Here is a 13,004-nt window from a genome sequence, read left to right as displayed (position 1 = left end):
CATTGCATTTTTTTGTACAGTTACAAAATGGTAGGTGACCAACTGTGTTCTATGAAACACTCCTGTATGTTGTCACAGGCTATCACAGAACAACTGTCAGCCAAGAAAGATGAAGTAGCTGAGGCCATCAGAAACACCCAGGTTTTCCTCATGTCAAAACAAGCCAACATGTAAGTTTTGATGGAGCACGCCTCCAGGTCTAATGATGGGGAACAGCAAGATAATGACAAAGTGTTGTGGCTGGATTTTCTAATTCTGTAAACTACCGTTTTTAGCTGAAAAAATATGAATCTAGATCATACAGTCTAGACACATTAAAACTGTGCTAACATCAACGCTGTCCTCGTCAGACTTTCCCCAGAGGAGCGCAGTCATGTCGACGCACAATTGGACGAGCTCACAGCCACCTACAGCCAGCTGTGTGACACCTCTACACAACAGTTGCAGCAGCTGGAGCAGCAGTTGGCCAGTGAGGAGGAAAAAAAGGTAGATTTTCTGGACATATTAAGATTAAATAAGTACAGTTGCTGCTTTAGATTCATCCTGAAAAAATGTTATGCTTCTAATGGTCCTAATTTTCATATTTTCCTCAAATCAAGTGTTTATTTGAGAGCCAACTTGAGTTTGTGTATGCGATTGCGTGTTGTGCAACATGTGTGTGTGTTCACAGAGTGTGCATTTTTGACAAGCATTACCACTTTTCACTAGTCCACAATTATCATCAAACCTTTTCAGACATGTATTCAAATGTGGAAAATGTAGTCTGGTATACATTTGTTTGAGCTCAATCCTTTCCATTTAAGGAGATTTCAGTCAAAATATGCTGGAGTCTTTCCATTTGAATCTCTTTATATGTTTTATATTAAAGAAGGGGGTCTAAGGGAACTGCAGAAAATGCAGATAATGTCTCTTTATTTGGCTTAGTTCACTTTCACATGCTCAAAACAAAGCATGAGGAAGCATTTAAATCAGACCAAGCAGCTCCTGTGTGAAAAGTAAAGAAAAACAAGAAGAATTACCAGGATAATACTGTCTGAATAGGTCTTGAGCATGGAGGGCCATACTCTCATGTCATCATGCCTCACCTTTGATTTTGTCATCTAAATCACCATTGAACATTATTCTAATTAGGTACACCTGCTAAACTGCTAACATGAATAATACTTGGCCTTAGTGGTGTCGCAGTAGAGCAGCTCTTTCCAAGTCATGCTGGCAGTCAGGTCGCTCACAAAGGTATAGTTTTCAGATTCTTCCTAGAGACATTATCTACAGAAACACGCCTTCATATATTATTTCATCTTTAGCTATAAATAGTGGCATGCTCATTTCCTTAGCCGATAAAGTAATAATATTTCAGGGTTTTGTCCTGTTTTATTATTTATTATATTGCATACATTGAAATTCACCTTTCACAGTACTTTTATCTGCTATGAAATGTTTCCAGTTTGAAATATGGAGCATGGTAAATTTGCCATAAGAGTACTGAATGTGTGTAAGTACAATAGATATTATCTGTCACAACCTTTATCATTACTTATGATCTAATGTGTGTTTTTACAGGGGACATGTATTTGTCATGAATATTAATCAATATTGGTTTAGCTGCACCAGAGGCCAGCTATGCTAAAACACAATTCACCATTTGAGCATGTTGTGTCCAGATCACAAGTGTGAATGAGGTTTTTTGTGCTTGTTCTAATGCATACTATTAATGTGTGAAACTAGCTTTTTGCTTGAAACCACTAACAGCATCCGAAGGAAAAATGTGGACGTCTGGGTTCTCTGGCCTGGATCAGAATGAGAAACAAAGATGGAGAACAGTGATCAACATATTTAAGAACTGTCAATCTGCAGCTAGCTTTGTTATCAAGTTAGACCAGTTTATCACTCTGTCAATATAAGCAGAAATTACATTCTGTCGTAAAAAAAAAAGTTCTGTGATAAATGACTCACTGCAAGGTTGTTCAGCTTGTCATGATAAACATAATGTTCAGGTAAAGAAGTTAATCTTCCTTAAAAATGATGAGTATCATGGTAAATTGCACTCAACGTAGCTAATTTTGCCATGCAAACGTCCATTTAAACTCTTATTTGGCCTTGAACACTCAAGTTGTCATAGTTTTGTAACATTAACATCACAGAAGTCACTAGGTGGATTTAGTTTAAGCCTTGGTCAGAGCTTTGCACAGTGCTGGCAGCCATGTTCTCACCTGTTGCACCTCGCTCTACTGAGCCAAACGTTTGCTCATTATTGTGTGAGGCATAGGACAAGTTTCTACGGTAAGTCAAAGCTGCTTTCTGTCTTACCAATACCTTTAATTTTATCCTCTCCTGATATAGCTACTATTTTCTTTTCCTTTAGAACAGTTTTATGTTTTTGTGCTGTACCTTTTGCCATCCTAGTTGCTTCGTGCATGCCTATTGCTTCTTAGTGCTACAGTGCATGTACTGTATGTTTACAACAAGACAAGACAATCTTTTATTATAATAGAAAATGATTTTAACTTCTTTGTTTTGTGAGCATTGGTTGAGGGTTTCTATCTTTCTACAATCAAAATGTGCTAATATATTAAACAATGATTAAAAAATATATTACTTTAACATAGTTTCCATAGTATTTGGATTTATGATTCATTGATCAAGGTAAAGAACATGGATCTCACATGAACCTTTTGTATTCTTATATTTTTAGAGCCTAGTTGCCGTTGCTGGAGTAATAAACCTGGAAACAGTGGAAACATTTCCAGTTTTCCAAGCTGCCCAACGGGGACTTATTGACCAAGACACTTGTTATGTCCTACTGGAAAGCCAGCTTATTATGGGTGGCCTTCTTCACCCTGATTTGTCTCTCCAGTTTTCACTGGAACAAGGACTAAGTGAAGGGCTAATTGACACCAAAACCAAACATTCTCTTTCTCAGCTGGAAAGGGCTCTGCTTGTGGTGAAGAATACAAAGTCAAGTGAAGGACAGCAGCAAAATGTGCTCTCGGTGTCTGCAGCCATGGCGCATGGGCTAATCACACAAGAAGAGGGTCTTCGTATACTTGAGCTCCAGCTGAACACTGGAGGCTTGAGAACCTCCACAGGACTAATGATAACTCTAAAGGAAGCAGAAGAAAAACAACTTTTGACACCTGTAATACTTGCTAAGCTCCAGGGAAAACTGCAACATAGGGAGCTGGTTGATCCAAACACAGCTGAACAGTTGAACCTCCATGAGCTACGACAACGCTGTGTCACTGACAGCGAATCACGCCTCCTCCTTCCAGTCCAACAACAACCCGGAGGAACTGTTTGTCTTAGCTCTGGAAAAATTGTTGGCATGTTCTCTGCAGTCCAGGAAGGGTTGATTGATCGCAAAGTTGCTGTACGACTCCTGGAAGCTCAGTTGTTTGCTGGTGGTATTGTTGATCACAGGTCAGGTGACCGGCTTACAGTCAACGAGGCTCTTCGTGGTGGGCTGATGGATCAGGAGCTGGCCTGTGCTTTGTTTGCTCGACAGCTACAGAATGGAGGGATCCTGGATGCTTTTACTGAGGAACACCTCCACCTAGAAGAGAGTATTCACAGGGATCTTCTCTCTTCTGGTTTGGCTCCAGTTGTTCTTGAGTCTCTTTGCACATTTGCTGGAATGCTCTGGCCTGAATCTGGAGAAATAATGCCCATTGTTGAAGCTCTTCAGCAAGGTGTCATCTCAGGAGAGCTATCAAGGAACATCCTAAAACACAGACATGTCATTGGGGCTCTGTACAACCCAGAAACCCTCCAACTGCTGCCTTTAACCCAGCCCGCTGAACAATACCTGGATCCCAGTGTGGTACTTTTCCTCAAAGGCACCAGCATCCCAGATGTTCTTTCCACCAAGATCGAGTCCGTTATTCCAGCAATGAATCGGTCGAGCAGGTATTCAACTTGGTCTGTCCCACCTTCATTGCCACCTTTACCTTCAGGGTCTTCTGAAGCCATTGAGTACACTGTTACATCTGCACATTTCAGAGATTCCAAAGATGAGTTGAAGCACAGGCTGATGGTCCACCTTGTTGCTCACAGCTATGTGGATGCTCATACTGGAAAACGTTTGCTGCTGCTTGATCCTGAATTGAATGAGATGGTCAAAGCCAATCTAATGGTTAGTGAAGACCTCACAGATGCCAAACACATTGGTTCTCAAAGCACGTTGCCCACATATGAGCAAGGAAAGCTGAAAGTATTGCAGCAGCTTAATTTGATTGATAAAGATCTGACTGACACACAGCAAGCTGAAGCCGACCAAAGAAATTCTCCTGAATTTAGTGAACGTAAAGAATCGAAGAATGATGCAGGCACATTAGAAGAAACAAACAAATATTTGTACAGTCATTCACCAATGGTAGATAGTGATTCAAAAGCTGTAAGGGACATTTTTGATGCTGAAGGTTTAGCTTCACCTAAAAAGATTCATGAACAGAAATTCAATGACAGCTGTCATGATGCAGGAAGAAAAACTGTGGAGGAGGAGTTTCTGTTGTTAAAAGAGTCCATCTTTCACAAAGCAAAAACAGATGAGGTTTCTCCAACAGGATTTCAGTACAAGACAGATGCATGTGCGCAGAATGAAACTGTTGAAACAAAAGAATCTATGCCTATCACGCCTCCCAGTAATATCCATCAATCAACAGAGGTGGAGGAATCACAGGATATGGATTTGGAGCAGTTAGCCCAAGAGCTCAGACAGGAAGGTCTGTTAAATCTAGATGGGAATAAACTGCTCCCAGATGAAGCAGTAGCTCAAGATCTGCTGTCTGGCTACATGGCAGTTAAATTAATGGCTGAAGCAAATCTGTTTGGGGGATTTGTTGATGGCACTAGTGGGAAATCTCTTACATTGGATGATGTTACACAAGATTTACTAGAAGAAGATCTAATGTGGAGAGTTCTCAAGGCAGATAAAACCCTTTCAGGGGTTGTAGATGTAGATAAGAACCACGTTTGCAGCATAACAGAAGCAAGTCGGACAGGTTTGATTGATCCCAACACTGCTGCACGACTTCTAGAAGCCCAGGTCGTGTCTGGGGGGATCGTTGACCTACGTCAGAATCAAAAAGTCTCTGTCACCACAGCAGCGAGCCTCGGATTGATTGCGGAGAATCAAAAAGAGGACCTAGTGGTTCTTGAAAGTGCATACAATGGAAAAAAGGTAGATTCAGCCATATTGCTCACTAAAGCCAGTTTACAGCTGCAAATTGATGGTGTTGTTGACCCAGAGACCAAGTCTCCAGTTCCCCTTGAACAAGCAATTCAGAACAAGCTAATTAAGCCTGATGATGCTTATCAGATATTAAAAAAGCAGGTGGCTGAGGGTGGCATAGTCCATCATGCTTCTGGGCTAAGACTGTCAGTTTCTGATGCGGTTGACAGAGGACTTGTAAATCGGTCTGTTGCCTCTGGGTTACAGGAACTAGAGTGGATCTTTAAGGGAAAAATGAGCCCTTCATCTCACCCTGAAGCATTCATTTTGCAGGCGTCAACAGGAGCCATTTTTGACCCTGACTCCGGGTGTAAACTGACTTTGACAGAGGCGGTGTCCAAAGGTCTTGTAGATGACAGTGTTGCAGACAAAGCAATGACTTCTTCTGTTGTGACTCAAGGAGTTCTTGATCCCCAATCAGCATGCATTGTTCCTTTTTCAGAACTTGTAAAACAGGGTAAGATAGATCTAAAAACAGGCCATCGCTTTTTGGCAGTGAAACCATTCAGAGGTATTCAGGGCGAGAAAACAGGGGTTAAAATGACTCTTCCAGAAGCTGTAGCCTCAAAGAAAGTTGACCCAATTCCATCATTTAGGCTTCTTCAAAGCCAGGCAAATAGTGGGGGCATTTTTGATATCGCTACAGGGGAAAGGCTCTCCCTGTATGAGGCTCATAAAAGAGGTTTGATTGAAGATAATATTGTGAGGTTAATAGCAACTAGTCAGTTTTTAAAGGGAGGCATAGTCGATCCTGTCAGTGGAAAACAAATTTCCAATCTTGATGATGCAGTAGATAAAGGTTTAATTTCTAGTCAGATCGCTTTGGATATTTTACAGAAAACGGCTTCTGTGGAAGTGAAGGATGATGAAGGTAGTTCTACATCATTAAACAGTACAAACAGTATTAATGAAGAGCTACACACAGTTATAGAAGCAATAATCCCAGAATCGAGCATTAAGAAATGGGACAGAATATCTGAACAGATACAGGAGGAGAAGGAAGGGGTAGAAAAAGGAAAGACTGGTTTGGTGCATAAGGACAAGGATTCAGTGAAAGCTAAAACAACTGCTACAGTTGACATAAAAGAATGTAGTCCCAGTGATGAGAGAAAAATAAGTATGTATCATGAACCTGATGAGAGAAATGTAGAAACTGTTTCTTTGGCAGAGGAGATAAGAGATAAAATGGAAAGAGAAGATGCTTTTGTAGAGTTTAGGGAAGTGGGACAAGATGATACTGAAGATCAAGCTCATATAAATGTGGAAGAGAAACCTGTAAAAACTGAGATTAAATTAAGTTTAGATGATGAACTTCGGGACCAACGACAGACATCTCCATTCAATGCAATAAAAAGCAAAAGAAAGAAAAAGGATAAGAAAAATAAAAAAGAAGCACGCTTAAACAGGAAAGATCTTTCCTCTCAAATTGATCAGGTAGATGCGGGCATAGATGGACAGTCTGATGCTAACGCTGCAGTCGTAGCTGACCTTAACTCCAATAACATATGCAAGAAGTCACACGTTTATAGTCAGGCAGCTAATGCACTCACCCCAAATCAAGACAAAAAAATTGCTGGAAATAATTTAGTAAAGCAGAGTTTGATGGCAGATCCAGCTACCCTCAAACATACAGAACATGTGTTTGAGTCTCAGAAAGACCAAGTCAAAGCTGCTTTAGCAAAGACTACAGAAAAAGGTAAGACTGAAGGATTGAAAAAGGAGGAGAAGAAAGATGAAGTCGAAGAGAAGCCTTCGCTCTCCCAGGAAACAGAACGGCTACAGGAAGTAAAGAAAATAAATGAGGTAGATTTGCCTCAGAAACATCCTCTACCTGATGAGGAAAAAGCCGCCCTGATACTAAAGGCCAATGACAGCATCCTGAAAAAGGGTTTTGTTAAAGGAGTGAGTAAGAAGCAGACTGTTACCGAGCTGCAGACATCACGCAACGAGTTGGCAAAGAAGGAGAGTCAGCACCCTGCCGTTCGAGATCTGAAGTTCCGAACTCTATCTTCTGAGCTGAGTGGAGAGGGAAATCACAATGACAAAGATAATAATGGCAGCAAACACCATCATTCATCACAGTTTGAAAATACAGTGAAGAGCAAAGAAAGCAAATTGGAACCGGCAATGGTCAAAGAAGATGCAGCTGTGGAAGGGTTTCTTGAGAATGGGACAACCAAAACCATCCCATTGAAGACTTCTTCAGAGGAGCAGGGAAAACATGGTTCTCCAAAGGAATATATACAAGAGATCGAGACAGATCAGCTGGCCCCATCTAAGGAAAAAAATAAAGAAATAGTTTCTGAGAAACAAAGAGAGAAGAATAAGATTCCAAAAGTGAGAGATGCAGAGCAAAAGAATCTGTTGTCTCCTGAAAACATGGATTCTGAGGTGGCAACAATTTCCACAGTGGTTGTGGTGGAACGAACAGACCTGGATAAATCTGCACAGAAACAGACAGACATAGATGACCAGTCAGCCAGTGACAAAATGAAAGCATCACTTGTTGACGAGTTGAATAAAACAGCCATCAGTGCCCAGAACATTTGGCACAGTCCATCAGATTTACATCAACCAGAAGAATCAACTTATCCACCTAGGGGACATCAGGAACTGCTAGGGTTTACATCTCCTGGGCAAGAACAGTTAGTGGAGGTTGAAAAGTCCATTGATTTTTCTCAGGATGTTTTGAAATCTGACATCCAGCCCACAACTCAATTTGTGGAATTTGGAGCAAAGCCAGCTACGATAACAGGGGACGAGAAGATAAAAATGCAGCAGCCACCAGCAGGTTCTAATGTTTCTGAAATCGAGTCTGTGGAAGGCCAAAAGCAAAATTCAGATTCCTTAGAATTGGCAGAAGATAATTCAGTGCAGTACGAATCCACCAATCCTGCGTGTGATACAGCCACTGATAGTTGGGAAGAGGTTAATGTTAAAGAGAGTGATGATACGGATGCAAAAACCAGGACATCATCCAAGATTAGAAAGGTAACACATTTATTCATCATGTGTGATTGTTCTTTTTATATGTACGGTAGTTTCTGCATACAGTATATATTTAATGTTATTCTACTTGGAATTTTATTATCCCACAGGTGCGCCAGGAATGCTTAGGACATGACCAGAGCATTGTTGCCCTGGTGTCCATGGTAAGACATATTGAGGTTCAACTCAAACAGCAGCAACAGCAATCTGTCGGGCGCAGTCTTATCACTCTGGACGACATCATCAGACAGGCTGAGGTAAAGGAATAAACCCGCTGACCTTGTCACCATGTGCTGTGGTTTGTTTCAGACCAGCCCTCATTATTGTACCGTTTTTGATCATGTTCGCCTTTAAATAAATAAATAAAGCCAAACACCATCTAAATGTTTTGCTTTATTTGTAATGTCCCTCAGACTCTAGACTTGGAATTGTGTGACTTGGAATCAGAGGTCAATCGGGCATTGGTGGCTGCCGAGCAAATGTTAAAGCACCAACATGAAGATATCCCCCCACAACTCCTGCTTGCCCTGGAAAAAGATAAACAGAGTCTGGCGCGGGGGTACGAGGCCGCCAGGGCACTTTCTGTTGACATTCTTCAAAGCCTAAAAGACCATAAAGAGTCACGTCAGGTAAGAACACAGAACATCTATTAAGTGGGGATTCAGTTCCGTTTGAACAGGATCAATTAATTGGTTCTGATATTTCAGGCAGCCATAACAGCGGAGAAGACATGTCTGGAAGAGCAAGTAGAGAATCTGCTTACTTGGCTGGTGGATACAGAGTCTCGCATGAATGGGGGAATGGTTGGGGTGGATAAAAGGGAGAAGGCAGATAAAGATGTTCATTGTGAGCAGCTCCTGCAGCAGCTGAGTCTTTGCAAGGCAAGTTGGCCAAACTGCAATGAAAATGCTTCCTTTTTAAATACTGGATTCAACAGAATTGTTCAATCTAGCAATTTACAATACTGTTCACAACATTGCTTTCAAGAAAGAAAAGAATTGTTTTTGGTAGTTTTTTTGTTTTTTTTAAATTTTGGATTCATTTTTTAAAATATCAGCAATTTTTCAATTTGCATATCTTTGTGTTTAAGGATCTTCAGTCAGCTTTAACAGCTCGCTCCAATGAGGTCAGCAGTGTGGCCTTTAACATTCAAATGTTCATCTCAGAGCGAGCTCAGGACCTGGCTCCTGAGCAGAGCAGACAGCTTCTGAGACAGCTTCAGCAGCTGCAGAGGACCTTCCATGGAACATCAGGCCAAGCTCAGGCCTGGGCTGATGCCCTTTCTGCCCAAAAAGAGAGGGAGGCAGAGTGGCAGCGCAGGGAGTTGGAGAAAAAGGAGGCCAGAGAAAAACATACTGCAGGGGAAAGAGAGGTTTGAAAACAGAAGATTGAGAGCATCGTTTCTCTTAGCGTCATTTGTCAAACTCGTGCAATGCTGTCTTTGTCTTGAACACTGGAAAACTCATTCTGTATGCCTTTTTTTACTGGTTTGAAATGAATCTTTATAAAACTAACTTCCGCCACAACATGTAATTCCATCATCATTCAAATCTAACTTACTGTCATCACATCCCAGCTCTGTAGCAATTCACTGCTGCGTGTGTTTTAATAGCCATGTTATTGCCAGGACTGATATGCCAGTGTTATTGCCATCACTGCAGTTACATGGGCTTTTTAATGTGCTTGTTTGCTACCTTTCTTTCTGGCAACTGTTTATTAACCTGTTTGCATTGCTGTTGCAGATTGCCACTGATGAAATGGTGTTGCAGCGGTAAAGATCTGTTGGCAGTAAACATTGCCTTCAAGGACGCTTCACTGTTTTTCCTCTTTCACATCTGCATTTAGATGAGAAAGAAGAAATAGTTTGATTTCTCACTATATTCTTTATTGCTGAAAGAACTAAAAGGCTTTTTGATGAAAGTGTGTGTGTGTGTGTACTGTATTTATCTCTGTCTGCGTGAACTCTGGACACAATCTGCTCAAAGCTCATCAAAAGTTACATTACAAATGAATTTAGAGACAAGTGTGTTTTTAGGTACGGTTTATTTGAAAAATGTTGGGGCGACCACATGGTTGTTGCTCCAATATTTGATGCTTGCTTATTTGGGTTATTGATACTTTTATTTCTCACCCATTTTTGTCTTTGTCGTTTGTCTTCATTTTTGCCTTGTTATTTAGGTGGTTCAACAACAGAGAGCTGAATGCTCTCAGAAACTAGAAGGACTTAACATGTGGCTGGCTGAAGCTGCCAGCTTTTTGACTGGGCAGGAAGCCACAGCAGAATCAGCTGATGTGAACGTTCTCCAAGAAAAACAGAAAAAGCTAAAAGTAAAAAACTTCTCTCATCAAATGTATATTCTAAAACTGTTATATTCTTTCATTGTCTAGTCCCAATTTGGCATTTCATTCAACTGTTTTACTGTTATTCAGATATAACTGATGCTTTGATAATAGCATTTGCTTGGATAACCTGTTTTCACTTCCTCTTCAGGCGGTGCAGCAGGACCTCCAGACCAAACATGAAGTTCTAGCTGAGGCAATCCGTTCTGTGGAGGATCTCCTGACAGACAAAGGAGACAGTCTGAGCCCACAAGAGAGGGAAAACCTTCAGGTGGCACTCACAAGAATGAAGGAGCAGTACAGTGCCCTCACTGACGCAGTTGAAATGTCACTCTCAGATGTTGACACAGCGATCAATACCACTGTACAGCAAAATATGCAAAAGGTTGGAGAGCGAAAGTGGATCTAATTTTTTTTTTTTTTTTAAACACACATTAATGTATTATTTCCTTTTCTCCATTTAATTATTTTTCTTGAAGGCAAAGGCTGAAGAAGAGATCCAGGACACGCAAAGCCAAATAAACTCTCTGCTGAATGAGTTGTCTTCTTTAAACCAACCAGACGGAACAGGTGATGGATCTGGTGCGGGTGATTTTGCTGATGCTGCCAGTTTACCACCAGAGGACGCTGTAGCTTTACATACAGAGAATCTGCACGTAAGGATTTTAGTTATGTTGAGCAAATGTTGATTTAAACATCTTCGTCTGTTAACATAAGTTGACTTATTTTTGCAGGCAGAGCTTCAGCAACTCCAGAATCAGCAAGCACAACTTCTACAAATTACACAGACCACTCGTGCCCTGTTGGAGCAGCCCGACTCAACTGTTCCACCTGAGGAGAAGCAGCGTCTCCGAGTTGCCCTTGATCAGCTGCAAACCCAACATCAAGATCGACTGCAGAGCTGCCAGGTGCTCAACACATATTTTCCTGTTTATTTCAATTTTAAGTGGATTATTTGTGTATTTTTAGCCTTGGTGTCTGCTCATCTTTCCCTTCTCTCTACTCTGACATTTATTGATTTACTTTTGTTATGAAATGATGAGGCGGATAGAAATAAATTAGTCTCTTTGTTGAGAGAGGTCAGTGTGTCAAGCTCTCACTGTCTTTTCTAGCATCGTCTGAGAAAGTCTGAGGCTCTAAAGGATGAGCTGACAAAGTTCCTTCAGGAACACAGAAGCTTTGTTGTCTGGTTGGATCAAAGTGAGGAGGAGCTCCGTTACCTTGGGGAAGGAGAAACAGACGCACAAGGATTAAAGGACAAGCTGGATGACCACCGAAAGGTGCACAAACAACCCACCTTTGCAAAATTAACTTTCTAATAGATTTACCATATAAAATTGCAGCAAATCCTCAACAAATTCACAAACAAATCGTTTACTGCTAACTTTACCTTTCCTATGTGACAGACTTAAGCTTCACCGCAAGAGAGAGGGCTAAACTCATGTCCAATCAGCACTGAGAGGGCTAACAAACTTTGCATATATATATATAGCTCAGAAAATCATAAACAATAAAAAAATCAAATAACTATACTAAAGGTTATTTATTGGGAATTTGAGATTCTGTAAATAATGAGTAAGCCAATCTCCATTCCATCATTTTAACAGACAAACCTTTAACCTAATATAATACAAATGTTATCATTGCTGACATTTTGTAATCTACATTTATGTGAGTAATTCTTCAAAAGAAATAAGAAGCCTTTAAATGCAGTGTGTCACAGATTGAACTTCTGTGTATGTTCTTACTGTCATGGTATGTTCACAGCTTGGTGAGGAGGTGATTTGCCACAAAGCAGACCTTCGCTTTGTTTCAATCTCTGGTCAGAAGGTTCTGGACACTGTTCAAGGTGCGCTGGAACAATCTGGGGGTACAAACCCCGCGCTGTGTAGCACCAGTGAGATGGTTACTGACAAGCTGCAGGATGCCAACCACAGATACACAGCCCTTCACACCAAGGTGACCCAATTTTCTGATTTTATGGTTGGCCCTCATAAGACATAAGGCTTTTCATATCAATGACTAGCTAAAAGTAGATACATTTCCAGATAACTGAATTAGTTCTTGTAGAATGATATCTATCCTGGTGCTTTCAGTCAGCAGAGTTGGGGAGTCGTCTGTCAGGTTTGTTGGAGAGGTATCAGCAGTACCAAGATGAAGTCGTGTCCTTGCACTCCTGGCTCAGCACTCAGGAACAGAACCAAAGCATTGTCAAGCCCAGTGGAGAAACAGACCCTCAGAACCTACAGAACACGCTACGACATGTACAGGTGAGGCAACTATTCTAAATATGAACGTAAGCTAACAGGGTTGAAAACAGGGAAATGATGATCATCTGAGTAAAAAATGATCCTATCCCTAACCGCTCTGAATAAAATGTATTAAATGGAATGAGCAGATATTGCTGATGTGTGGTTAAAGCTGATGTGTGTTTAAAACATCTAAAATT

The 13,004-nt window shown here is 41.0% G+C and overlaps 1 protein-coding gene across 16 annotated transcripts in view; it reads left to right on the top strand.

The window, feature by feature from the left end:
- macf1a (microtubule actin crosslinking factor 1a) overlaps positions 1 to 13,004 on the top strand; it is a 138,896-nt gene that overhangs the window by 75,223 nt on the left and 50,669 nt on the right. For all 16 annotated transcript variants that reach the window (XM_029844751.1, XM_029844753.1, XM_029844752.1 and 13 more), the window contains 14 exons: positions 79 to 170; positions 351 to 486; positions 2,693 to 8,218; positions 8,326 to 8,472; positions 8,629 to 8,844; positions 8,923 to 9,096; positions 9,306 to 9,587; positions 10,394 to 10,543; positions 10,707 to 10,940; positions 11,035 to 11,211; positions 11,290 to 11,463; positions 11,668 to 11,835; positions 12,323 to 12,514; positions 12,652 to 12,825. In XM_029844751.1, coding sequence (XP_029700611.1) covers positions 79 to 170; positions 351 to 486; positions 2,693 to 8,218; positions 8,326 to 8,472; positions 8,629 to 8,844; positions 8,923 to 9,096; positions 9,306 to 9,587; positions 10,394 to 10,543; positions 10,707 to 10,940; positions 11,035 to 11,211; positions 11,290 to 11,463; positions 11,668 to 11,835; positions 12,323 to 12,514; positions 12,652 to 12,825 — 7,842 coding nt within the window. The remainder of the gene's footprint in view (positions 1 to 78; positions 171 to 350; positions 487 to 2,692; positions 8,219 to 8,325; positions 8,473 to 8,628; positions 8,845 to 8,922; positions 9,097 to 9,305; positions 9,588 to 10,393; positions 10,544 to 10,706; positions 10,941 to 11,034; positions 11,212 to 11,289; positions 11,464 to 11,667; positions 11,836 to 12,322; positions 12,515 to 12,651; positions 12,826 to 13,004) is intronic.

Source organism: Takifugu rubripes, chromosome 12 (genome assembly GCF_901000725.2).
Source record: "Takifugu rubripes chromosome 12, fTakRub1.2, whole genome shotgun sequence".
NCBI lineage: Eukaryota > Metazoa > Chordata > Actinopteri > Tetraodontiformes > Tetraodontidae > Takifugu > Takifugu rubripes.
This window is presented reverse-complemented; position numbering and strand designations above follow the sequence as displayed.